Source organism: Phascolarctos cinereus, unplaced genomic scaffold, assembly GCF_003287225.1.
Source record: "Phascolarctos cinereus isolate Bilbo 61053 unplaced genomic scaffold, phaCin_HiC Scaffold_9;HRSCAF=440, whole genome shotgun sequence".
NCBI classification, from domain to species: domain Eukaryota; kingdom Metazoa; phylum Chordata; class Mammalia; order Diprotodontia; family Phascolarctidae; genus Phascolarctos; species Phascolarctos cinereus.
Genome location: NW_027556402.1, coordinates 28,550,085 through 28,576,729, shown reverse-complemented (window position 1 = coordinate 28,576,729; position 26,645 = coordinate 28,550,085). Strand labels below are relative to the sequence as shown.

Sequence of the window (26,645 nt, the reverse complement as noted above, 5' to 3'; positions counted from 1 at the left end):
TCTCTCAGGTGTTCCTTTCCAAAGTTACTCTTCTTTCTTACGTGTGTTGGACATTACATCTTCCCACCTACTCCCAGCTTTGATTGCTCAATGAAATATCACCCTTTTCCTTTGACTCTCCCACCCTCCCTTTTTAACGGCCAATTATCTCTGTCTAATAACAACCATGCCACATTTGTCCCCATTCCCCCTTTCCAGTCACTGAGAAACTTTTCAAATGAGAAGTCTCAACCCCCAGCCTTCCCTTCCTCAGCGCCTCTGCCATTCCACATTCAATTCAAAGTCATCTGACTTCCTCACTATACTACAAAGATCCTTTTTTCCCCAGTTAGCAAAGTCAGTCTACACCTCCAATGATCTTTTTTTCAGTCTTAACCCCTATACACCTCAGTTTCTTCACTGGTAAAAGGAGGCAAACAAGATGACCTTCTAAGGTCCCTTCAAATCTTCTTACAGATAAGGCAACTTGTGTGCAAGCAGGCTAAGTGAGAGCTAATCATAATCATAATCATAACAATGAGGCCTAGTAATTATCACATTTGTATTTCCAGGCTTCCTTGTTTCCATTAACTCCAGAACAAGAGTTCTTAACCTTTTTTTCTGTCATCAACCCCTCTGACAGTCTGGTGAAGACATACCCCTGGCTCAGAATGTTTATAACTGCATAAAATGAAATACACAGGATCACGAAGGAAACCAATTATACTGAAATACAATCATCAAAATATGAAAAAAAAAAAGTTCACAGATGCCAGATGAAGAACCTTTAACTCTATAATCATATTTCAATTAGCTGAACATAACTACCTCTCTGGAATTCTCCTCCATCCCCCAGCAGCCTTCTCACCAAGGAAGATGCCACTTGCCCTGGGGCTTTCTCAATCTAGAAGACCATGTGGCCCTGTTTCTCCCTCCTCTGGCTGGTGAGCTCCTCCTGAAGCTTTCACTTTGAGAAGATGCTCCGGCCAGCATGCTCACATTTTTTTACCCATTTTCCAACTCTGGGCTTCTCTTTCCTACTTGCTACCCTGATTTTCAGCTCCCTTTTTTATGCTATTTTCCCCCAGTAGAATGTAATCTCTTAGAGGGCAGGAACCATCTTTGTTTTTTGCTTGTGTCTGCACAAAGAACATAAACACAAGGTAGAGATTTTCAAACAAATTCGGGGGAGAGTGAAGACAATAAGTAGAGCAGGGTATAGGTCAGTTGTGGGCTGCATAATCAGGGAAATAGTGGGAGAGGACCTTTTACCATGAGACCATGACCTCTGTGACACTGGCAATAATTAGTACCGTTCTGGGAGTGAGACACAATGGAAAAAGGGAATCCCCAGAACAAACTCTACAAGGCAGTAAGAGAAAATGCCTAAAGGCTAGAGTCTGGAAGGATACTTCGGAAGCTTTGATTGCACAAGGAATTCAGAGAAAAGACAGAGACCAGAAAATTACAGGGGTCACAAATCAGAGAATCAGCATCTAGAAGAGACAGTAAATGGAGAGTGACATGAATCCTTTTTGGAAATGGGCATAAAAATGAAATTTAAAAAACAAATGGACACAACTAATTGAAGGAGAGGAAGAGAAGGGGGACCTCTAGCAAAACTCTAAAGGAAAAGGGGTTAACAAATGAAAGGAAAAGATTAGGGGTGAGGGAAAGAGAACCAGTGGGAATAGGGCCACCACTAAAAGAGATTAAGGTAAAGTAACTTAAGGAAGATGGCACTTATGTCTACAGCAGAAGAGGTAAAAAATCATAGCCTGGGGGAAAAAAACTAATACCAGAGATAAATGGAGGGAAATATAAACCTTTCATAATTTTAAATGAGAATGGATCAAACAATTCAATAAAAAGAAAAAAAAATGACAGTCTGGATAAAGAAACAAAACCCTACAATCTGCTGCTTACAAGAAACACATTAAAAATCAAAGATAAACACAACATAAAACTGGGAGAGTTGGGGGAAAAAATTACCACGCAACAAACAAGTAAGAGTTGCGATCATGCGATATAACAAGGTAAAAATAAACATTCAGAAAATGAAAACGGATAAACAAGGAAACTGTGTTGTGCTGAAAGGAACCACGGACAATAAACCAATATCCGTAATGATTACTTAGAGGCTCCCAATGCCTTAGCATCCAAATTCACAAAGGAGACACCTAAGCTACAAGAAGACATTGAGAGCAACAAAACAGCGCCAGGAAACCTCAATGTCCCTCTATCAGTTCTGAAAGAAAGACAAACAAAAGGGCAAGTATGGAACAGAACAAAGTGCTGGAAAAATCAAGAGTTGCAAAAGCATCTTCCAAATGGGAAAGCAAAAGAACTTACTTCTCAGCACCACACGCATTTTTACAAAAGGTAACCGTCTATAAGGGCACAAAGATACTGCAAGCAAATGTAAAAAGATAGAAACAGTTAATACACCCTTTACGGACCATACGGCAGTAAAAACAGTCGTTGGTTCAGAGACCAAAAACAAAAGATACAGAGACAAATAGAGACTTAATAATGGAATCTTAAATAATGAATGTCCAAAGAACAAGTCAAAAGAAACAGTCACTATGCAAGAGAAAATGTTAATGATAAAACAACACACCAGAATTTCTGAGACGCAGTAAAAGCAGTCCTGGGACTGAGTTACCGTGGGGGTGGGGGGATTATAACCTTACAAACACATATTAACAATTGGGAAAAGTGGCTTAATGAATTGAATGTGCAGTTTGAAAAATTAGAAAACCAACAAATGAACCTGAAATATGCAATAAAAAAAGATATTAAAAATTAGAGGGGAAATAGGTAAAATGGTGGCAGGGGGGAGGAAGCCATAGAAATGATCAGACTAAAAGCTGGTTCTATGAAAAGCCTAACAAAACTGATAAACCCACAGCTAACTGATTAAAAAAGGGCAGAAAACCAAATCAATACAATAGCAAATAAACAAGATGAAGTCACAGCAAAAACAAATAAAAATAATCAGAACATATTATGCATGGTTATACGTTAACAAAACTAATAACATTAAAGAGATAAAGGCATACTTTCAAGAATTGAGAAACTATTTGAATATCAGAAAGACATCTTAAAGAATTCAATCTCAGAAACAGAAATCGATGTAGCTGTAAAAGAACTATCAACAAAAAAAATTCCTACTCCTGTTGGATTTACAGGAGAATTATTTTCAAAAACTGAGAAAGTAAGCTGTGTACCAGAATCCTTTTGTGAGACAAATATAGTCCTAATGCCTAAACCAGGGAAAGATAAAACACAGAGAAAAGCTATAGGCCAGTATCATTAACGAACGCTGACACAAAAATTTTAAACACAATTCTATCAAACAGACTATATAGCAATTTACCCCAAAAAATCATTCATTATGACCAAGTGGGATTTATATCAGGGATGAAAGGATGGTTTAACATTGGGAAAACCATCAACATAATTAATTATATTAAAAATCAAAACTTCCCAAACCACATGATCATCTCCTTTATGCTAAAAACTATACAAAGTCTAGGCAGAGAGGGACCTTTTTTAATATAATAAAAACCATCTATCTAAAGCCAAGAACCTTTTCCAGTAAATACAGGCCTGAAGCAAGGCTGTTCTCCCCACTATTATTTAATATAGTTCTAGAAATATTAGTAACAACAATAAGAGAAAGATATTAATGGAATAAAGTTAGAAAAAGAACAGATCAAACTATCCCTATTTGCTTAGGATATGATTGTTTAATTATAAAATCCTGGGGAATCAGCAAAGCTATAAATTGGCACAACTAGTATCCTCAGCAAAGTTGCAAGCTACAAAATAAAGTCTCAAAAATGAACAGCATTTCTATATAATAATTTAAAAAACACAAGAAGCAATCATAGGGAAATTGCATAAAATATCTGGGGACCAACCTAGCAATCAAAAGACAAGTATAGATTCAGTTACAAAGTACTCCTTAAAGAAAAAAAAAAGAGAAACTTATAATAGCTGGAGCATTCAGTGCTCATGGTTAGACTGTGTCAATATATATAAAATGACAATACTATGAAATTTAATTTGCACATTTAATGCTCTACCTATCACATTACCAAGCTTTACAGAGCTTGATAAAATGATTTTTAAAAATTCCTTTGGAAGAACAAAAGATCTGGAACATCAAGAGAAATGATGAAAAGTAAGGATGAAGGGGGAATACCAATATATTATAAAGCAGCAGTCATCAAAACCACCTGGTATTAATTTTAAAACAAAGATATAGGGCAGTGGAACAATCTAGACAATGGACAATCAGAAGCAAGAGAAATCGATAACCTAGTTTTTGATAAAGTGGAAAATCTAAGTTACCTAGGAAGAAACTCCTTGTTTTATAAGTACTGCTGGGAAAACTGGAAACCAGTCTGGCAGAAAGTAGGCTTAGATCGACACGTTACCACTAAATTCCACAATACATTCTAAATGAATATGCAACTTTAATATTAAACATCGTACAACAACAGTAAAAAACTGAAAAGGAAGTAGATCATACGCCTCTTACAACTCTGGGTAGGAGATATATTCTTCATCAAGCAAGACATAGAGGCGACCACAAAAGATAAAATAATAACTGATCACTTGAAACTGAAAAGCTTCTGCACAGACAAAATTAATACACCTAGGACAAGAAGGGAAGTAGTCAAATGGGGGGAAAAAATCTGTGTATCAAATTTCTCTGATAAGCAATCTTTGTATCAAATGTCTTTTATATCTAAGATATATAAAACGAATAGACATTTCTCAATAGATATATGGTCAAAGGATATAAACAAATACTTCTCAAAAGAACTGCAATGTATTCGCAACCACAGGAAAGAATGCTCCAAATAATAAGAAAAATGCTAATCAAAACAACCCTGAGGTTTCACCTCACATCTTGCAAACCGGCAAAAATAACCAAAAAATAGCAACAGTCAATGTGGTGAAGGGATTGTGGAAAGATAGGTACACTAATACACTGTTGGTGGAACTGTTTTGTGGTACAATCATTTTGAAAAGCAATTTGGAATTATGCAAATAAAGTGACTCAAATGTCCATTTTGAACCAGAGACTCTATTACTGGGTTTATGCCCCCAAAGAAACCACTGAAAAGAAAAAAGTCTCCATACACTCCAAAATATTTATAGCAGCACTTTTTGTAACAGTTAAGAATTGGAAACCAAGTAGATGTCCATCACTTGGGGAATGGCTAAACAAATTGGAGTACATGAATGTAATGGAATGTTATTATGCTGTAAGAAATGATGGGTGATACATCAGAGAAGCATGGAATTACCGAACTAACATAGAATGAGTGAAGTAGACTCAAGAAAAAAACATACAGCACAACATAAACTACAATGTAAATGGTTAAGTACAATCACACACCAAAAAATCAAAAGTAATGTAACAAAATTAGGACTAGAATAAAGAAATATAAGAAGACACCTACCCCTTAGTGGAGGGTGGAGTCCACAGGTGTTATACATTGCACATGTTTTCAGATTTTTTTCAGGGTACTGATCAGTAGTGCTGATTTTTTTTTCCTCTCTAAAAAATACTACAACTGAACAAAAAATTCAGATAAACTTATCAGTGCTTGCTAAGAACATGGCATGTATTAATTTCAGTTATTAACTAGTCTTACAAATTTTGACCATGTATAACTGAGGTCAAAAATCCCCAATATTCTGAGCACTCCGTCTTCGATGAAAAGATCAGATGAATTCCCACTGTCACAGAAATGAATGGTTTATTAGTCTTAATAAGGAAATGGCACTCTCCCTATCTATACTGTAAAAACAAGCTAGGGCAATGATTTAGTTCCGTGTGTGTGTGTGTGTGTGTGTGTGTGTGTGTATGTGTGTGTGTATATAGATACACACACACACATATATATACACATATCTCCAATAGATTTCTTCTAACTTCCTCTTCACTTTTCCCTATTATCCCAGCCCTATCCCCTAGTCTATGGTCAAAGAAAAATACTGTATAATTCCATGGAGAGAAGCTTACTTTTTCTTCTTACAGAGTGAGTTAGGAACTCTGTAAAGATAATTTCACAATAATCTAGATTCGAAATAAAATACCACTGTAGGGGGAGTTTTATACTGCAGTTTGATCTTATTTTCCCTAAAAAACCTACACAAATAAGAGAACTAAAAAAGGACTAGTTTGTGAGTTCTCTTGCCCAAGTCACACGGACATTTGTTTTTCAAGCCCAACAGGACTGAGATAAATATATTAAATGTAATTACTATTCCTTCTTTGTGTACATGTGTTATCTGTCCAATTCAACTGCCAAGTGCAGAGTCCAAAAGACACTCTCTCTAACTCTATCTTCCCTGTGGTGCCCAGCACATTTTTCTGAAGCTAATATAAACCAAGAACAAAACAAGCCCCAGACAGAAGTCATCAACTATTTTCTGGAGAAGGAAGCTACAGTCCTAAGTATGAAGTAAACCATTTAATCCGCTCTTTGTCTGAAAAGATAGAAATGACCTTATTCCAATGGTAATCCCAGAGCAGTCTGCTCCTGCAGTGTTGTCTCCTAGCATTGATTAAAAAAAAAAAAACACAAAACAGTAGGCTAGAAGTACATAATACCCTGGGGAAATGATTTGGCAGCTCAGGAAATGCCCTAGGGTTTACTGATACTATAACAAACACAGATGATAGATGATAAATAAATATGGCTCCACCCTGTCCATTGTCTTCTAATTCATCTAACTCCACATTTTGCTGGTGTTAAAAATGACATCTTGATAGAAATCCTAAAACATATTCTATGAAAGGGCAAATTTTGAGTAGCTTTAGTTAGCAGGGATAATGTCATTTATCACAGCAAAGTAAAGATGCAATATACTCCAGAAGTGTATACATGTAACATCTACCCCCTTACTACCATAAATAACAAGATCACTGGGATATGGTAATGGCTTTAAAATTTTGCTACACTGTCTTTATGAGACTAGCATCTTACCCTCAAAAGGTAAAACTGATCTTTACATACATGGGAATTATGATGTTAGCTAAATTGGTTCCATAAACAATCTGCCCCAGGGTTAGAATCTATCAAATTTATTAAGGCCCTACTATGTGCCAGGCACCACACTCAGACCTAACGAAATCACTTAACAAATATGCAAAATCATTTACCAGTTTTTCCTAAACAACAGGGTTTATCTATAAATTTGCAATCTAGAAAAAGATTTTGTTAAGCTTCCGTTAATTACTATGTTAATATTACTATGCTTCATTGAGGACCTTTCCTCTGAAAAGTTCTAAATGTTGTCTGACATTTTATGTTACCTTTAAGTGACAGGAGCAGGTACTGTCACCACTTTAGAAGTAGAGAGAAAAAATATTAAATAAAACCAATCGCCTGCCCTCCCCCCCCCCCCCCGCAAAGGAAATTCCAATTATATGTGAGATACAAATGCACCTGTGTCCCTCCTGCCTACTTAATACACCTGGATGTGACCCAGGGGAAAAGCCTTTCAGAGACTTGCCACAGTGCTGGTTTGAAGCTTCTCTCTGACAGTGCGGGGATGAAAAAAAAAATTTTAAGCTTATAAAAATTCAATTCTTTAATGGAAATGCATCCAGATGCCCTACAAAAAGGAAGCAGTGTGGTATTTTCATTGTAAATGGCCATTAGCATCAGGTGGCTTCAGGTAAAAATTCACCTGACATAAGCAAATACTACATTTTACTATCTTAATCAGACAAAATTTTAAAAGGCTTCTCAATATCCAACAAATAGTTATTTTTCTTAACAAAAACCTCTGTTCCACCTGATGTTCCCAGAACTTAATTATCCCTGGTAATCATATCAACTGCATGGTCTTTAATTCACTGAAAGACTCTTCAATGTCTCTGAACTGAGGAAAAAATAATTTCCTAAATTCACTCAACTTGTGGACTTCCTACCAAAAGACAAAAAATGCATAAAGTAAATTCACATCACAAAGTCAATTATGGCATAATAACCATAAGACACTGTACTTTGTGCATGTCTCAAACTGAGCAGAAACATATCTAGTTACACTTCTTTTAAACCTTTTCTCTACTCCCTGTATCCCTAGAACCTAACACAGTGCCTGGCATATAGTAAGTACTTAATAAGTGCCTTTTTATTGACTGATTTTTATTTATTTTTAGCTTTAGGAAGAAAGTTGGGCAATTTCTCATTGCTTTCTAGGGGGAAGAAGGATCTAGTATAGCAATTTTTAAGAAACCACATTTACCCATAAACACATCCACTAATCATAAAGCTAAAAATTCAGACCGCTAAAAATGGCTAATTAACAAGGGCTAATTAATGTTATCAAAATAAATTATACATTACAGAATTATAAATTATACTGTACAACTTAGTACTAGGAACGCTAAAATTATAAGGCTAGAAGATATCTTCAGCAATCATGAATGCAATTTTCAATCAGGACCACATGGAAATCTTCCAAAGGGTGGAAATCTGCTCTTTTAAAGACCTCTAGAAAAAGAGGTCTTTTCAATCTCCATACACAACCTCCTTTGAAGTTAAGTGCCGGGGGGAAAAACAAAGGCCAGGAAAAACCTGCACACACTGATAAATACAGGCCACTACCACTTAACTTTTCCTGTCCTGATCCAGACGAGGCAATCCCAGTTTTCTGAATGAAGAAATCTCTCCAACTTACATTTTTCTTTAATAATCAATATTTGCTAAATATTATTAAAGCCTATGTTTTTAAGTGATCTTAAAATATGCTGATAAAAAAAATCAATTTCCTAAACAGACTTAAAAAACAATTATATCTACAGCCACTCCTCATCCCCAATAAAAATAACATCCTCGAAAATCTCAAGAGGTGAGACTCCAAGACTTTTTTTTTAAGTCTCTAATGGCAGCCCAAAAAAGAAATAGCCATGCCACCTGTCAATTACCTATCAGATATATGCAAGGGAGGGAATATGGGAGGAACAGGTGATATTTTGACATTAATTCTTACATCTTTAGAAGCTCTTTTGTTCTGTGCCTGGTACAGAAATGATTCTAAACCTCTTCTTCAGATGCCATCTCCAAACAGAAAAGACAAATTGGGAGAAAAGGAGGAAAGAGGAAGGGCAGGAATCAGAGAAGGGAAGGAGAAGGAGGGTGGAAGAGGGAAAGCATTTGTTATTTTAAGGCATTTTTCCCATTCTATCTTGTTTTATGCTCTATGTTAACTACCCTAAACTAGATACCAAGTTGGTCCTGAGGGCACAGCTCAACAGTGATCACGTAGCACGGCCGCACAACAGGGCGCACTTACCTCCGTGAACATGTCTTATTGCCTTCCTACATGGCAATAGAGAGCCCCTGTTTTCATACATTCCCTTGTCAGCCCTGATCAGTGTCAATGGGTGAATATCTTTTGTGCTCGCTGCTGGCGTGGAAGCCCTGATAGGAAATAACTTTTCATCTCTTCTCTCCCACTGAGCCATGAGAAGCAGAAAGTGCTCCCAGGCATGACTAGTTCCCCTGGCTCCGCTCCTAAAAATGCTCTCTCAAGTACATGGTTGCTTAGCAATATTTGCCTTCCCTCTGTACATGTGAAATTGGCAACATCTGTCCCTTAGGCAGTTTTGATTTGTACAAGCACCATGTTGGTAAAGTTTGAAAACATACAAAACGTGTGGCCTTTTGGAAGGAAGGTCTACTGCCCCAAACGGCCATCAACAAATGACCCCTGCTACCTATATGTTCTGACCATAACAGAACGTCACATTCCCAGAGTGAAGCAAAGGGAAACCAAACCAAACACAAAAATTATTCAAACCACCACTGGGGAGCTCCTATTAAATCTCAACTAACAAGTTGTTTCTGTTTTTTTATATGTTTATACCTGCACTGTCAGAAATTAAAATCTAAGTTTAATAACATTATGAATTGTGTAAAAAAATTCATTATTACATATAAGGAAATGTGCACGGTTAAGTACAATTGCTACAGATGAATTAAAGGAAAGTTAAACAATTTACTTATAGGGTATTAAGTCTGTTATTAATACATTCATATCCCAAAACTTCAGAAGGTCACTTGTAAAGAGCTACAGGGCAAAAGTTACATGAAGAAGTTTCTTAAAAATCTATTAACCCCCAAAATAATATTCTTGAATTCAATTTAAAAAATCCTTTGAAATTATCTACAGCGGAAAATGAAAAAGAATACTTTTTACATAAATAAAGCAAGGCTTAAATATCTGGGAAGGAATTAATTACTCATGGTTAGGTCATAACAATGTAGTAAAATTACAATAATATGTAAATCAGAGGTGTAGGGGAATGGCTCAGAATCAGTTTCCTCCTCTGTAAAATGAGAGCATTGACCTTGATAGCCTCTATTCTAAATCTGTGATCCTATGAAATTAATTTGCATATTTGGTGTCATATCAAATTACAGAAGAATTTTTAATATAACTAGAAAATATTATTTTAAAAATTGATGTCAAAAATGGGAGGGGGGAGGTCAAGATTCTCAAGGGAAATAATAAGAAACACTGGGAAGGAAAGGCACTTTTATACCTGGTCACCTTCTGTAAAAATTGCATGTAGTGATGAGAAATAAATCCTTTTGCTTTTTACAAGATCCCAAAATACACTACAAAGCAGCAATCATCAGAAGTATTTGGTACCAGCAAAAAAACCAGAAAAGTTGATCATGGGAACAGATTAAGTAAAAGAGACTCAGAAGTAGTTAAGAATTGCTGTATAATGTTTGATAAACCCAGAGGCACAAGCTAGTGGGGCACAACTATTTTTGACAAAAACTGCTGGGAAAAGTAGAAAGCTCTCTAGGAGAAATTAGGCCTTTTTTTTTTTTAGCATCACCCACCAGATGTGCTATAATAAGCATGTCACAGGAACAAAAAGGTCACAGTATAAACAAATTTGAGAAGCAAGAAAGACGTCTTTAACAACTGCCGGCGGGGAAGTGCTTTTAATGAAACACAGAATAGAGGAGGACAAGTGATTAATAAGAGAAATGCAAAATAACTAAACTCATGAGATTCCATCTCACAAACATCAAATTGACAAATATGGCAGCTAGGTGGTGCAACACTCTGTGTTGAACTTGGAATCAGGAAGAGCTGGTAGCTGTCAACTACAGATCCCCAAATCACTCCCTCATCCTTCCTCAATTAGTTCAATACCAACTTACAATTTTTCTCTCCTCCCTATATCTTCATACCAGAGAACTTGAACATATACGTTAATTCTCCCTCAAGTACTCTAATCACTCATTTCCTTAACCTACTGCTTCCCATGAGCTATTCTTCCACCCTACCTTAGCTACATACAAAGGTCATACCCTTCATTCTGTCACTCACAAACATTCACCCTCCATGTTCAGGAATTCTTAAATCTCCTTATCTAATAATAATCTGTTGGCTTTTCACCTTTCCCCTCTGCTTTCTCATGCATAACGCTACTCCTCATCCTCTTTCCTAGGCCATCTCTCTAACACTAGTCACTCTCTCCTCTTCTCCCCATCTTGACCCCTTGGTGAACCAATTTAACTCTATATTTAACTTTATACTTCTCTCTGGAATCCCTACTCCACTTTTATCACTGATTATGACCAGACAATCCTGTCTTGCATCACTCTCACCATTCCTCACCTTCATGCCTACACTCATGCTACTCAATGATGGCGGCAAAAATCATAGAACCATTCTGACTAGGTCCACTATAAATTTATGTTATATAATAACCTCAACTGGGTCCTCACTGCTGCTAGGCAATCCTACTATACCTCCCTTATCAACTCACTCTACCCCTCCCCACAGTGGCTCTTCCGAACCTTTTTATACCTCCTCAAACCTCTCACGGCTCCACCTCCCCACTCTTTCAGGAGAGAACTTGGCCTCATATTTTACAGGAAAAAAAAGTGCTGTCCATTCACCTTGAACTCCCTCTTCTCCCTTCTTCCTCATCACCCATCACTGAGGTGCCTCCTGCCACTCTCTCCTCCTTCATACGATGAAGTGGCCTTATTCCTCATCATGGCTAATTGCTCTATTTATCCATGCAATCCCATTCTATTCTGTCCCCTTCAATAGACTGCCCTCTCTGTTATCCCCACTCTTTCACTCATTTCCAATCTCTCCCCCTCTACTGGTTCATTTCCTACTGCCTACAAACAAGCCCATGTCTCTTTTATCCTGAAAAAACTTACCCTTCATCCAGTACCTTGGACCGTGGGGCCCAAGATCTCTCCTCCCAGAATCTCTACTTATGGAAGGAGCCTAGGTCAGCCATGTCTTAATTTCTCACCTGGCTCTGGACTTCTCCACAGATTGGCACCTTCTTTCCCACCCCTTTCCAATTTTTTGCTTCCTTTTCTATTTTGTGTTCCCCCCATTAAATTGTAAGCTCCTTGAGGTCAGGGACTACATTTTGCTTTTCTTCATATTCCTAGCACTTAGTACACGGCCTGGCACATAGTAGGTTTAAACTCTTTACTGCCTTAACAACAACCCCATAAGGTATATTTATACACTTCAAGTATTACCATTTCCATTCTATAAAAGAAGCAATAGAGACTGAGGGATAAACTTAGCATCATACAGCTACTTAAGTGGTAGAATCAGACTTAAATACAGATCTTCTGACCCCAAGTTCAGTGCTATTTCCTCTATACCACCCACACTCTATTTTACCCTGTTTTTGATATGTGGAGTTTCAGATGCTAGAACATATCCAGTTTAGAATGGTCATCTTGCTCTTCCTCACACAACACTCCATCCTTTCCACTGGTTGTCTGGCTCCTGTGTCTGTAAAGTGCCCTCCCCCACTCAATACTACTTCTCGGGATCCTTGGTTTGCTTCAGAACTCAGATCCAGAACCATGTTGTACAGAAGGACTTTATCGATCCTCTCATCTGCCACCCTTCCCTTCCAGGCATTTTGTACACACTTACCGACAGGATGTAAGTTATCATAGTGTTAAACACACTAAGACTTTTGGTACACCTTGCACATGTATATGCTATCTCTTCATTAGAAGATATCAAATAATCAATACGTATTTATTAAGCACTAGTTACGTGGCCAGACGGAGAAAAAACACAAAGTATGAAACAACAAAAACTACAAGTATTTATTAAACATTTAGTATGTGCCAAGTCCTGAGCTAAGCCTTGGGAATATGAACCAAAGCAGAAAAAACAAGTGTCTGCTGTCAAGGAGCTTGCAGGAAGAGGAATATAGGAACAGGAAAGTAATAGGAAGCTGGGACTGGGGAGAAAAGTGAAGAAAAAAAGACATTTCAAGCTGGTGTCCTATAGAGAGCCCACAAGTCTCTCAAAATTTAATACCCAAACAGTAGTTTTACTCGGACCTGGGGTACTGCAGAAAAAGTACAGAGTGCCCACCCTTTTCTCTCCAACCTTTCTAGCTTTACTTGACACTGTTCTCTGTTTTGTAGTCTGTTTCATCCCGAGCACTTTATTTCCTTTCTCTATTTCTGGCCATTTTCTACCATCTCCTTCTCTTTGCTCATACTCTCCTATGCACTGGATTATTTTTTTTCCTTCCCAGTATCTACCTTACAGAAATATTCTAAGCATTAAAATACAAGTCAGCTAACAGTTTTCTCCAAGATATCCCCTGATTCCTTGACATTTGTCTTAATCTCTTCTTGGTATTTTGTATATGAACTATCCCTAATTAGATTTTTGGGAAGAGGGGACCTAGGCAATGGGGTTAAGCGACTTGCCCAGGGTCACACAGCTACCGTCAAGTGTCTGAGGCCAGATTTGAACTCAGGACTTCCTGACTCTACCTAATTAGATTTTAAGCTTAAAAACCAGTCTGTCCTTTGTTCTTTGCATCCTCAGGACCTACACTGATTTTATACATTGCACATGATTTTAAATGGGCAGCTAGGTGGCCCACTGGATAGAGCACCAGGCCTGGAGCAAGGAAAACTTATCTTGCTGAGTTCCAGTCTGGCCTCCAGATACTAGCTGTGTGACCCTGGGCAAGTCACATAACCTTGTTTGTCTCAGTTCCTCAACTATAAAATAAGCTGGAGAAGGAAATGGCAACCCAATCCAGTATCTTTGCCAAGAAAACCTTAAATGGGGTCACAAAAGAGTCAGATACAACTGAACAACCACACAAGATTTTTTTTTTAAAGTTCTATATCTGACACTTCTTGGTCTACAATGAGAAAAGCAAATATCCCTGCCCTCAAATAAACAGTTTTTGTTGTAGTATTAAGTAGTCATGGTTGTGGAAACCGGCTTAGCTGCTCAAGTTTTTAAACTGTACTATGCTTTTTGCTGAGCACAGGGTACAGAGTTACCTTCCTTCTTACCCTTTCCCCCACAAATTGCATGTATACTCTCTTCTGGAAGATAATGTACAGTTAAATGAAGCTAAAACCCAGCTTCATCTGAGTGACCTTTAAGTAACCCTTAAGTTGATGTTTGTCTTTCGTTTTTTATTTCATGACTACATATTTCAATTGAAACCTGATGGAAAAATTCGAATCAGATAGTTATCCTGACCTCTCCCAGAAGGAAAGTTTTTTCTTTTTGCTGGGACTTCAATCCTTTAAGAGCTGGGAATCACTTGCTAATACTGGAAGGAAGGGAATTTAAGAAAACCACAAAGAACCAAACTGCATCATTTGAATTAATGCATTTTTTTTATCAACAATGGAAAGAAAATAGTAATAGTGGGGTGAAAATTTTTATTTCAAAGTAAAAATCATATTTTTATGTCAACTGACACACTTGGTCCTTCAAAGTATTAAAAAAATGACATCTTCCAGCTTGACCAACTTACCTTTAGACAATCTTGCCTTTTTATTTTGAAAAATTTTAATTGTTTTTCCTGTTTCTTACATCACTATGTATCCTATGGTATCTTCACCCCTCCTTTCCACCTCCCTAAGAGCCATCCCATTTGACAAATAGTATCTTTAAGAGAAAAAAAAAGTCAGCACAATGGATCAATACATTGAGAAAGTGTGAAAACATGTGCAATGTGTAACACCTGTGGACCTTCCACCTCCACAAAGGGGTAAGTTGGGAGTGACTTCTATTTGACCTTTAGAATTTTGTTACATTTACTTTCAATTTGTTAGTGCCTTGTTATTCTTTCCATTTACATTGTTGTAGTTACTGTATACATTGTTTTCTTGGCTCTGCTCACTTCAACTCTCTCCGATCAGTTCATAGAGATCTTTCCACGCTTCTCTATATCATCACATACATTTCTTACAGCTCAGTAATATTCCATTATAGTTTTTTTTGTTATTCCCTACTTGATGGGCATCTACTTTTTTCCCAGTTCTTACAAAACTATTACAAAAAGTGCTGCTACAATATTTCAGAGTATATGGGACCTTTTTTCATATCTGTGGGCTTTTGGAGGGAATAAATCTAGTTATGGAGTCTCTATGGAAATTTTAGTCACTTTTATTTGCAGAATTCTAAATTCATGGACTAAGCAAAAAATGTGCTTAATGACAGAAAACCATTACATGAAGTTTAAGCAGGTAAAATAATTTATGCCATTAAATAATTATGGTTTTAGAGAACACACTCTAAACCCAGGGGTGGGGGACCTGCGGCCTCAAAGCCACATGTGGCCCTCTAGGTCCTCAAGTGCAGTCCTTCAACTGATTCCAAACTTTACACACATGGATTCAGTCAAAGGGCGGCACATGAGGATCCAGAGGGCCACATGTGGCTTTGAGGCCGCAGGTCCCCCACCCCTGTACCTATCTTCAGACTCCAAGACTCCAAGAAACTTTAATCCCAGGAAAACAAGGGTATGTTCAAGATTTTAAAAAATAAGTTGCTCTTTCATAGTGGAAGAAAAGAATTAAGAGGGTGTGGGGGAAGATTACAAAACCCAACTATATACACATTCAGAAATACAGGAAAGACTTTTTTCTCTCCAACTTGATTTATAACAAGCATATAAAAGGAAAACAAATGCTCCTTCCAACTTCTTTTTAGAAATTCCACCATAAGTCAGCTTTTATCCCTATCACTCCTACTCTCTTCTCAAATAACAACTCATCCCTACAGTGTGACAATTTAATTCTTCAGGAAGGGACCCAGGGTTGGGGAAGGGGGGAAGAACCTTCCTTGTTTTTCCCACTACTTTAATTTCTTCATGTCAGTCAAAATATTAAATGACATCACTTTGCCTTTTACAAATACACACGCACACACAGACCTTTTTACCGTAAGAGATGAATAATTAGTTAAAAGGGGTGGGGGGGTGAGGGGTGTGTGTGTGTGTAGGAATGACTTCTTTAGGGAAGACTGTGGACTAAATATTTGGTAACACCTCGGCCAAATCACATGCTCTTATCCAGAACCTAGCACAGTAAAGGCCAATCTCTCCATAAAGTTACCCAGATACTCTTTTTCCCCCCTGTTTCTCCAGCACCTGGGATCTTGCACGAAGCCTGATACCAGTGTAATCAATAACATCTGGTTGGGGGTTGTTAGGCTCAGGTTTCCCACCCCTGGGTTTACAGTGTATTTTCCAAACCCATAATTATTTAATGGCATAAATTATTGTATCTGCTAAACTTCATGCAACGTTTTCCATCATCAGGTACATCTTTGACTTAGTCCATGAATTTAGAATTCTGCAAATAAAGTGACTAAAATTTCCATAGAGACTCCATAACTGGATTTATTCCCCAAAGAAGCCCATTGATATCGCAGCACAGGACAGATCTAATTCTATATTCAGGGCTCCCAAGGAGAAGGAGTCAAGGTTAAAATCTTAAATCAAGCTGCCAGGTAGAGCTAACCCCTAGGAATTCATGAAGACTGCAGAACTGAGTCTTAGCCATTTTTTCAGGCCCTCACCAGCATCATCTAAGAGTAGGGGAGGAAACAGCTGAGAAGCTGAGAGATACATCTAACTACTCCCACCTCCCACCGACTCTTTGATCCAGTAAAACTGGCCTCTTTCCGTTTCTTCAAACAAGGCATTTCATCTCCTGACTCCAGGTGATTTCCTCTGGCTGTCTTTCATGTCTGGAATGCTCTCTCTCCTTATGTCTATCTTTTGGCTTTCCTGGCTTCCTTCAAGCCCCAGCTAAAAGCCTAATCTTCTACAAGAAGCCCTTCCCAATCCAATGCATTCTCTCAATTGATTTCATTTCCAATTTATCCTGTATGTAGCTTGCTTGTATATAGTTGTTTGCATGTTCTCTCCCCCATTAGACCAGGGGCTCCTTGGGAAAAGAGACTTTACCTTTCTTTGGATACTCCAGGATTCAGCTTAGTGACTACCACACCAAAGGCTTTAATAAATCCTTACTGACTGATCTGCTGCAAATATAGGAGGTCCAAAGAACACTAGAAAAATATGTACATCTGGCTTATAAAAGAGACCACAAATGAGCAAGTGCTAACATTCAAATGGAGGGATGAGAACAGAGCATATCTTCAGTGTCCTAATTTCTGCAAAGGTCACAGATGCAGCTAAACAAGACAGGGGAGGGTTGGAGACCATTTTTTGGTTTTGTTTTGTTTTGATGGTTTTAAGAAAAGAAAAAGGGAAAAATAAAATATAGTATGCAAGAAAGGAAGAGGAAACAGAAGGAACTCACTTCCTCACAAAAGATGAACATGACACAAAGAGGAAAGAGTGGGTGGAAGGGGCATCACATAAATCTCAATGCCATGTGAATCATACAAAGGACACACATAAAAACACACATACACAAGTTACTGGAGCATACTGTAAAAATACATTATACTTGATGGAGAAATATAAGCAAAGAGCGGTACCATTTAAGAGGGAGAGTAAAACTGGTGAGAGATTTCCAAAATAAGCAAAAAAAAAATACTACCTTCCAACTCTGGAAAGTGTAACAAGAGGTTGGAATTAGAAGAAAAGAAACATTAAAGCAAGTAGAATAAAATAGCTTATTCTCTTCCCTCAAAAATAATTTTTTCATGACATTCTTAAAAGGGACAAAACAATTTTCTTTAGTTCTACAGGTTACCTTTTGACCCACAAACTGAATCAGACTGTGCCTTGTATTTATGACTAATTTTCAAATGAGACCAACTCCCAACAGACAGATCTTTTCTGCTAGATAAGACATAATAGAAATGGTAACTGAGAAGAGTCAACAGAAGACAATGGAGAGATAGTGTGTTGGAATCAAAATACTGCCCTGTCACTTAATAATAGCTGTGTGAAGCTGAACTTAACCTTTTAACCTCTCTGGGCTTCAGTTTCCTCATCTGGAAAATTAAAGAACTAGCCTGTTTTTGCTTTGTTTTTTTAGGTTTGCATTTATTCCAAATTTCAAAAACCAAATATTGATAAACTCTCTAAAGGCTTTTTGCCCTGATGTTCTTCCTCTTTTATGTCCCAGACCTCATATATACCACTCTCCTCCATCCCTCAAATCAGGCTCGTAAGCACAAAACCATTCTATAAAATTCTTTTCTATTATCAGTGTTTCCCTACTCTGACAACAACACCATGACAACACGCCAGGTACAACCCTAAATGCATACCCCACGCTTTGAACAGTCCCCAGGACCCAGTGAATTCCACTTACCTCCGTAGACTCCGGAGGCATTTTCAGCTTAGAGAGTTTGGCTTTGGCAGTCACTTTAAAACCTGGCATTTTCTCATAGGAATGTCCATGGTCCTCCTCAGGCAATGGTTTCAGCTCAGGTGACTCACTTGCTGCCTGATCCTGACCATCCATGGGCCGAACATACGCCGTAGGCTTCTGCTGCATGGCTGTGGTTTTTGAGGGCAGGGAGGGAGGGGGAAAGGTTTGAGGGGGAGGCTGGGAAGTTGGTATGCCTAAGCCAGTGACTTGAGCCAAACCGTAGGGCAGTGTCTCTTCCTCTTTGGACTCTAGCGCTAGGTGCACGGGAGAGTTAGCCTGGGCACAGCCCTTACTACTACCCTTGCTGCTTCCCAGCATCCTGGACCCAGCTGGCTGGTTGGAATGTCGAGATGCCAATGGTGCAACTGAGGAAGACAATGCAGATGACAAGAGAGAACCTCCCATCTCTAGCGCTGAGTCTGAAAGCTCCGTACAAGGGGTTCCTTCAGGCTGGCACTCATCTTTCTTGTTCTGACTCCTATGATGGCGTTCCTGACCACTGTAGTACTTCCCTTGGTGCTGAATGCCGGACATACCATCACTTTTGACGTGTAAGCTCAAGGCTGGTTCCATTCTTGACTGAGCTGCTTTTGGACAGTGGGAAGGGATGTAAATAGAAGGCCCAGAGGCAGTAGTATTAATAACTTGGTGATGGACACTATTGAAAAATGGTAACTGTGGGACACTATTAGTCTTCTCAGGACAGAATAAATATCTAGATTTTCCTTGCGGGGTTAAAGGGATGCTACTTTCTTCAGGTATACCAAAGAGATTCTGGTTTTTGGTACTGATCAGCTCCTTGACTTCTTCATAATTACCCAATGTATTCTGAATCCTACTGGACAACTCATCTCCTTTGCTAGTCTGAAAAAAAAATTAAATAGAAAAGTGTCACAATTAAAAACTCCTTGACCCAGAAATCTCACTGAATAACAGCACTTTTTTGTGATAGCAAAGAAATGGAATAAAAAAGAGCTCTATCTTGATTGGGAGATGGCTAAAGTAACTATGGTAGGTACATCAACGTAATGGAAATGTATTGCTGTTAGAAACAATATTTAAGGAATTTGGAGATGCATGGAGAAATTTCAGACGTAAGCAGAACAAAGCAAACAATAAACACAATAGAAAGAGATCAACCAAAAAACCCTGTATATTGTGTAATGATAATGACCAAGCTTGGCCCTGAAGAGACAAGTACTTCTTTGCAGAGGAGGGAGACCCTACACATGGCACATACTATAAGACTTGGTTGATCTGTTGGGTAATTTTGCTGAATTATCTTTTTAGCCCTTTATCTTTCTTATTTGTTGTTTCTTACAAGGTATGGCTCTCTGTGTGGGGAAGTAAAAATGAAAGGGAAATAATAAAAAAAAAAAGGGAAATTACACTACCTTCCAGGCCAAAGCTCAGGGAATGACCATTCCCAGTTCCATGACTTCTGGAATTTTAGTCATATGGTATGCATGTTTTTCTTAATTCTTTAAACTTAATCCACATGCCATTACAATTTAGATTTTTTTTTCCAATTCAACAATTATGACCACTGTACAAACGGAATTGCACTAAATTCTTTTCAGCACATAGCTTGACAAGCATTTATACCCTTGTACACATTAAGTACCTTGTAGGGCTCTCCAAAGAGAGGTGCATTCACAGGGAAGGACTTTTTCTCTTGGTGAACCTCCTGGTTGCGTCTCTCCTTCTCTCTAATTCGAAGTAAGTTTCTATCTTCATTATACAGGCTGCTCAGGTGCCACAAGGGAACACAGAAGGGAAATTACATCAGTGCCTACGTGTTTAAAAGCAGGGTAGAGATACAGACACAAAATCTAACGCTGTCCTTTTAAAGCTTGACCAAACCAAGTAGAAGAACCACTGGATAAAAACACTGTCTGAAGTAACAATATATCAGAAAGAAACTTCTAGGTTCACTTCTGAGTATGCTTAAAATCTACTCACTTTAGAGTTGACTCAAAACTGAATTATCTTCTGAGGAGTAGATGGGAATGAAATAAAGTAAAAATGGCTCTTCTCTATAGGGTTAATCTACTAAATTAGGAGTATGGCATAAATGCTTGAAGAAGACAGAAAGAAATGAAAACTTTGAGACCAAATTCTTCTATTGTCAAGTTTTACAACACTAATGGACGTCAAAGAATCACCGAGCTCAATTCATTTTAACAAATTGAGGAAACTTAATCCCAGGGAGATTAAGTGACTTTGCCAAGATCACACAGCCTGAAAGAAGTCTATATTTCTAAATCTATGTGGAATTTTTTCTTAAAAATAAAAACACAAAAGCAAAACAAAAATTGCATTGATGCCAGGACCAATGCAGTTAAAACGTGATGTTATGTACATTATCTGGGAGCAATGTAGGTGGAAAAAGTCACCTAAGAAAACTGTCTTTCATACTGTCAAGTTCACCCCCATCCTTCTAGTTACCAGGGTTTGCAACCCTGATATTATTCTGGATTCCTCATTTTGCCTCACTCCATGGAGCACAGCAGTTACCAAACCTTGTCATTTCTACTTCAATGCCTCTTTTCCAACCACACAATGACCACCCCCATTCAGGTCATCATCATGACGACTACTACTACTACTACTACTACTACTACTACTACTACTACTACTACTACTATAACTACTGGACTACTACTACTTCTTCTTTTCCTTGCCTCAAACAAGAGATGATTTCCAAAAGCATCACCAACCTTGCATCACATCTCTCCCTTCTACAATCCATCCTAACACTGTTGCCTGAGACATCTTCCTAAAACATAGTTCTGATCATGTCACTCTACTACACAAGAAACTCCAACGTTCTAGCTAAGAAAATGAAGGACTATATTAAACAGCTGCTGTTTTTACAGTTTACAATTACAAACCTGTATTGGGTTGTGTTTTTCCCCCCTGAATTTAATCTAAGGAGTATATAATACCATAATGATACTAGACTTATTTCAAAAGAAACAAGTTAAAATTGCTTCAAATTCGTCAGTGGCACCTTAACCAGTAGTAATATAAAAAAGGAAAAAGATACATTCTGAAATTTCTAGATGAACAAAACATATGAGCAACAGTAAAAAATGAAAATCTCTTTGTTAATTGGTAATGGTTCATATCCATCTCTTTTTCCTCATTTTACTGTAGAGGTGACCCCCTAAAAGGGATGGAGCAAAAGCACTGGCAGCTTGTACCACGTTATGAAGTCTTTGAGAGTGGTCCCATTAACAAATTGAGTTGGTTTGCTGAGGCCCAACCTAGCTTATTATGGAGATGTACATCATTAGTAGGCAGGCTACCAGGTGAGACATGTGGGTGGGGGCATGCAGATGGTAACCCATGTAACAAAGAAACATTTAAAATGACACTATGCCAAATGTATGCAGTGATAGTAACCTAATAGTAGAACATGGGCAAGGGGGTATTAAGGTTCACAATTTTTTTTGGACCATCAAGAAATGTCACCATGAGGGGCAGCTAGGTGGCGCAGAGGATAGAGCACTGGCCTTGAAGTCAGGAGGACTTGAGTTCAAATCCGGCCTCAGACCAAACACTTGACACTTAACTAGCTGTGTGACCCTGGGCAAGTCACTTAACCCCAATTGCCTAAAAAAAAGCCAAAAAAAAAAAGAAAAGAAATGTCATCATGACTACCGGCATCTTAAATGTAATGCTATCCCATAACCAACTAGTGGACATACTGGTGAGTAGCTTAAACCTATCAAGGTTGATCTGGCTATAAAAGAAACCAAACCTTAACACAATGCCTGGTACCTCACAGGCACTTTTTAAATGCTAGTGACTGACCAGAAGACAGAAGAAAGCTGTAACTAAATGCAATGATGGCTCACAGGTACTTTTTGGAGAGGCAAAGAAAGAGCTGATGAAGTTGGTTTCATCATATGCCTGGAAGTTACAAGAAACATTATTTCATGGGACATCTGGTCATCACATCAGGCAGCACAAATGATAAGTATCTAAGGGGCAAAAAAGACCACCATAAAAATAATAACAGTTAATGTACCAACATAAGTTCCTGAGAAAAGATGAATTAATTTATTTAGTGTTCACTACATGTAAAGCACTGTGATAAGCTGTAGGGATACAAACAGGAAGACATTTGCTGTTCGCAGAGAGCTCACATTCTAATTGACAGATAACACATCAAAGGTTTCAGCTGAAAGCCAGATATAAAGGTCCCAATGTCCTTAGGGTGCAGCACCAAAGCACAAGACGATAATGCCTATGCTTTAATGTAATTTCCACTGATAATAAACTGAAGTATCTGACAGTCCCAAGAGCTTGGGTGGCAAGGACTTTTTGGGGTCTTCAAAAGGTGTGACTGTAGGACTTGCAGGAGCACTTGCCAGAATACATCTCCACAGAGGTTGCTTCCCAGAATGATGAGCTGCTCCGAAGGCTCTTGGAATGTCTCTCTCAAGGTCTGGTGACAGTGGGAAGGGTGGTTTGACTTGACTGGCACATGCTGCCTACTGCCTCTTCCTCAGAACACCTTGCAGCTTCATTGAGGCTAGGCTGCCTGTCCTGGGTATTGCAGTTGGTGGGATGGCTAGCCCTGCTCCACAGGAGCTGCTTGCTCCGCTGATGGCTATGAGGGCTGAGCAGGAACAGGGGTCTGGGGGATATTGGCACTTCCCAGGCTCCTGCATCTCCCTGTTGGTAGCAGTTGCTCAATAGTCGTTGTTGGTGATGATCCAGATTAAAAAGCTGTTTTGTCTACTAGCATTTCTGTTTCAACAGTCTCTCAAATTTCACAATATAAGAGAATTTAGAAATACAATTACATAAAGCTTCAGATGACACCAATTGCATTTCCAAATTATCCCATACAAAAATCATTAATCTTATTACCTCTGACATTTTAAAAACACTTTAGAGTTATCAGGTACAGAACAATTACATTCAATTAAACAAATAATAATAATATAGTGCCTAGCATATTCCAATCACTGCGTTAAGCTCCTTACAATCATCATATTATTTTGATCCTCAACAACAACCCTGAGAAGTGGGTACCATTATTATTTTTCTCTTTACTAGATCAGGACACTGGGGCAAACAGAGATAAGATAATTTGCTAAGATTGCAGACCTAATAAATTTCTGTAACCAGATATAATTCAAGTTTACCTACATTTTTCCTATACTTTTTGCCAACACCTTTATTTGAGAGGGGTTAATAGAATAAGAGGGAGAGGGTCTCTGACCAAGGAAGGGTTAACTAGAGGTGGCTATAAGATGCAAACCTCTCACCTATTTTTTTTTTCTTCACTCTGGGATTATACAAGCAGACACAGATAATTTTAACAAAGTGTGCAGTTACAGTCCTAACCAGAAAACAGACAGGTTTCTAACACAGGCACTCAGCCACAGACCCATGCAGTTTAAGAAACACTAGAGGCATGCAGTTACAATTTTACAGAGGAGTGCAGTTTGAAAACACAGAGGCATGCAGAGGGACCAATTAACAGAGGTGTGTAGTTTAAGAAAGGATATCCTTACCAGAGTGATCTGAGGTAAATCGGGTCACCCGAGGGCCCTGGAGTTTTTTGAAGAGCTCGACCAAGGCAGAGCTCAGGTACTGGAGCAGGGACAAGGGCACTGGACTCACCAGAACAGGAGGGGTCAGACTGAAGAAATAAATCTCCAGTGGCACCTAATTGTTCCCCCTTGTACCACAGAGTCCAATGACCCGGCACCTAGTCTGTTCCTACTGGTTTCGGAGAGTCCAATGGCCTGGTTCCGTGTCCAATACCACTTCTGAGAAACACAGACAAAATGACAAGATAGATACAAACAGAACAAAGCACGCAGTTAAAGTCCATAGCTGGACACTGTTACAGTAGCATGCCCTCACCTGAGTTGGGCCCAGCACATATGTCCAATTTATCTCCTTGCTTGCAAGCTGTTTCCCTCACTTCAACATTAAACTTCTCTTTGATTCCTGACTCACCTGTCTCTAGCCTGCTCTGTTTGGCTCCAGCCATCCACATACTAGAGGCCAGTTTGGTCCAGTTGACAGTATAAACTCTGATACTTGTTTACTTCAATACAAAGATGGGTATGGGAAAAATATGTAGAAAAGTAAGTTCAGGAAAAAGAAATAGTCAAAGATTACATGGAAGGCTCACACCTCATTATCATGAATACTTTCTTCAAAAAATGAATTGATAGGCAGCATGCTAAGCAGAAAGCCCCAACACAAAGAATGTTGTGGTTTTTTTTAAAGCATTTTTACTTTATGCCACATGCACCGATACATAGTGTCAAGTGCTGGGGATACAATTAGAAAATAGGCCCATCATCAAGCATAAAAACCTGGCAGGTCATAATACTGACTTAGTTTTAAAATGTAACGTTATCTAGGTTTTATTATATTTTTAGTTATTATGTTATTTCCCAATTTCTGCCCCAAAGTGTATGACTGTTCTAAAGTAGACAATACACACAGAAGGTTTCAGCTATAAGTCAGATGGAAAGGTTGCAAGTTCCTTACAGTAAATGTCTTCTTTAATGTCATTTCCACTGATGAGTGAAATAGGCATTTAAACAGACAGGAAAAGACATTATTGATGACAGTTACTTCTGAATCAACTATCAGCACACTCTTATCTGAGATAAGAACAGAATTAGTTTTAAAAAAAAACAAAAAGAGTAACAAAATAAGATAATGTACAATAAAAAAATGAACACAGAATTATTGAATCAAATTGTTGAAAATAAAAACGGCAAAAAGGCAAGATAAATGATATTGATTATAATAATTTCATCAGGAAGTTAAAACAATATAAATGAATTGCCACAAGGAGAGCAAAAGAGCTTAGAAAGCACCTAAGTTAGCAAGTATTTTAACTTCTAGTCAAATGGAGAAAAATGACTTCCAAAAGCATCACCATATTAGAAAACAAACTTGTTAGGAAAAGCATATAAAAAAGAATGATGGACATTTATGAGCAGTATCAACTCATAAAGAAGAAATAAACACTGGGAAGTAAACTGGCTTAGAGACAACATGACAAGATAACAAACTAAGTCAAAGTCATCCCCCTCAAAGGGCATTCAAAGACAAAAATTAGAAGCACTACAAACAGAAGAAGAATGGAACAGTTGCACAAACCATTTCAAGGAAAGAGTAGAACACTTGCACTTAACTTCACAGTCCACGAGTTGCTACCAAAGGACACAGAAATGGCACTGAAGAAACAACAAAGGCCAATGAAGGAGCAACATAGATAGTATCAGGAGAATCTACCAATGGTATGGCAAAAATACAGGAAGAGGTGACCAATCAAATGTTAATAGCTATCAACATACTATGCCCAACTCTCCCTACCATACAAAGTCTTTAGAGGCATCTACGCAAGATTTGGGGGCAGCTAGGTGGATGTGGATAGAGTTGCCAGGCCTGGTGTCAAGAAGATTCATCTTATCAAGTTCAAATTTGGCCTCAGACACTTACTAGTTGTGTGACCCTGGGCAAGTCACTTAACCCCATATGCCTCAGTCTTCTCATCTGTAAAATGAGCTGCAGAGGGAAATGGCAAAACCACTCCAATATCTTTACCAAGCAAACCCCAAATGGAGTCATGAAGAGTCAGATGTGACTGAAACGACTGAACAACAACAATACAAGATTTGAGGGTATCCTCAATGTGAGCATTATTAGGGAGCACAAAAGGTTTCAAAGTGATATCAATCATGAACCCCATCTTTACTACCTTATGTGTAAATAAAAGATATAGACAATATTAGATCCTGTTGCATCCATTGTCTATTAATTAACAAATAATTGATTCTGTAGAATTAAAACATTGCTTTCAGACTCTTTTACATCAAGGTTTCTCCCATCCATTCACCAAAATTATTCAGGATTCCTTAGAAGATGTAACAATAGAAATAACCTTGTTAAATGACCTGTTTAATAAACAATAAACATCAGGAGAGGAATAAAATG

General features: G+C 38.2%; 1 protein-coding gene across 1 annotated transcript in view; it reads right to left on the bottom strand.

Annotated features, from left to right (window-relative positions):
• AFF1 (ALF transcription elongation factor 1) overlaps positions 1-26,645 on the bottom strand; it is a gene marked incomplete at its 5' end in the record, with an annotated part of 96,008 nt that overhangs the window by 69,221 nt on the left and 142 nt on the right. The window contains 2 exon segments of the mRNA XM_020988328.2: positions 18,600-19,523; positions 20,284-20,404. Of these exon segments, the coding sequence (XP_020843987.2) occupies positions 18,600-19,523; positions 20,284-20,404 (1,045 nt within the window).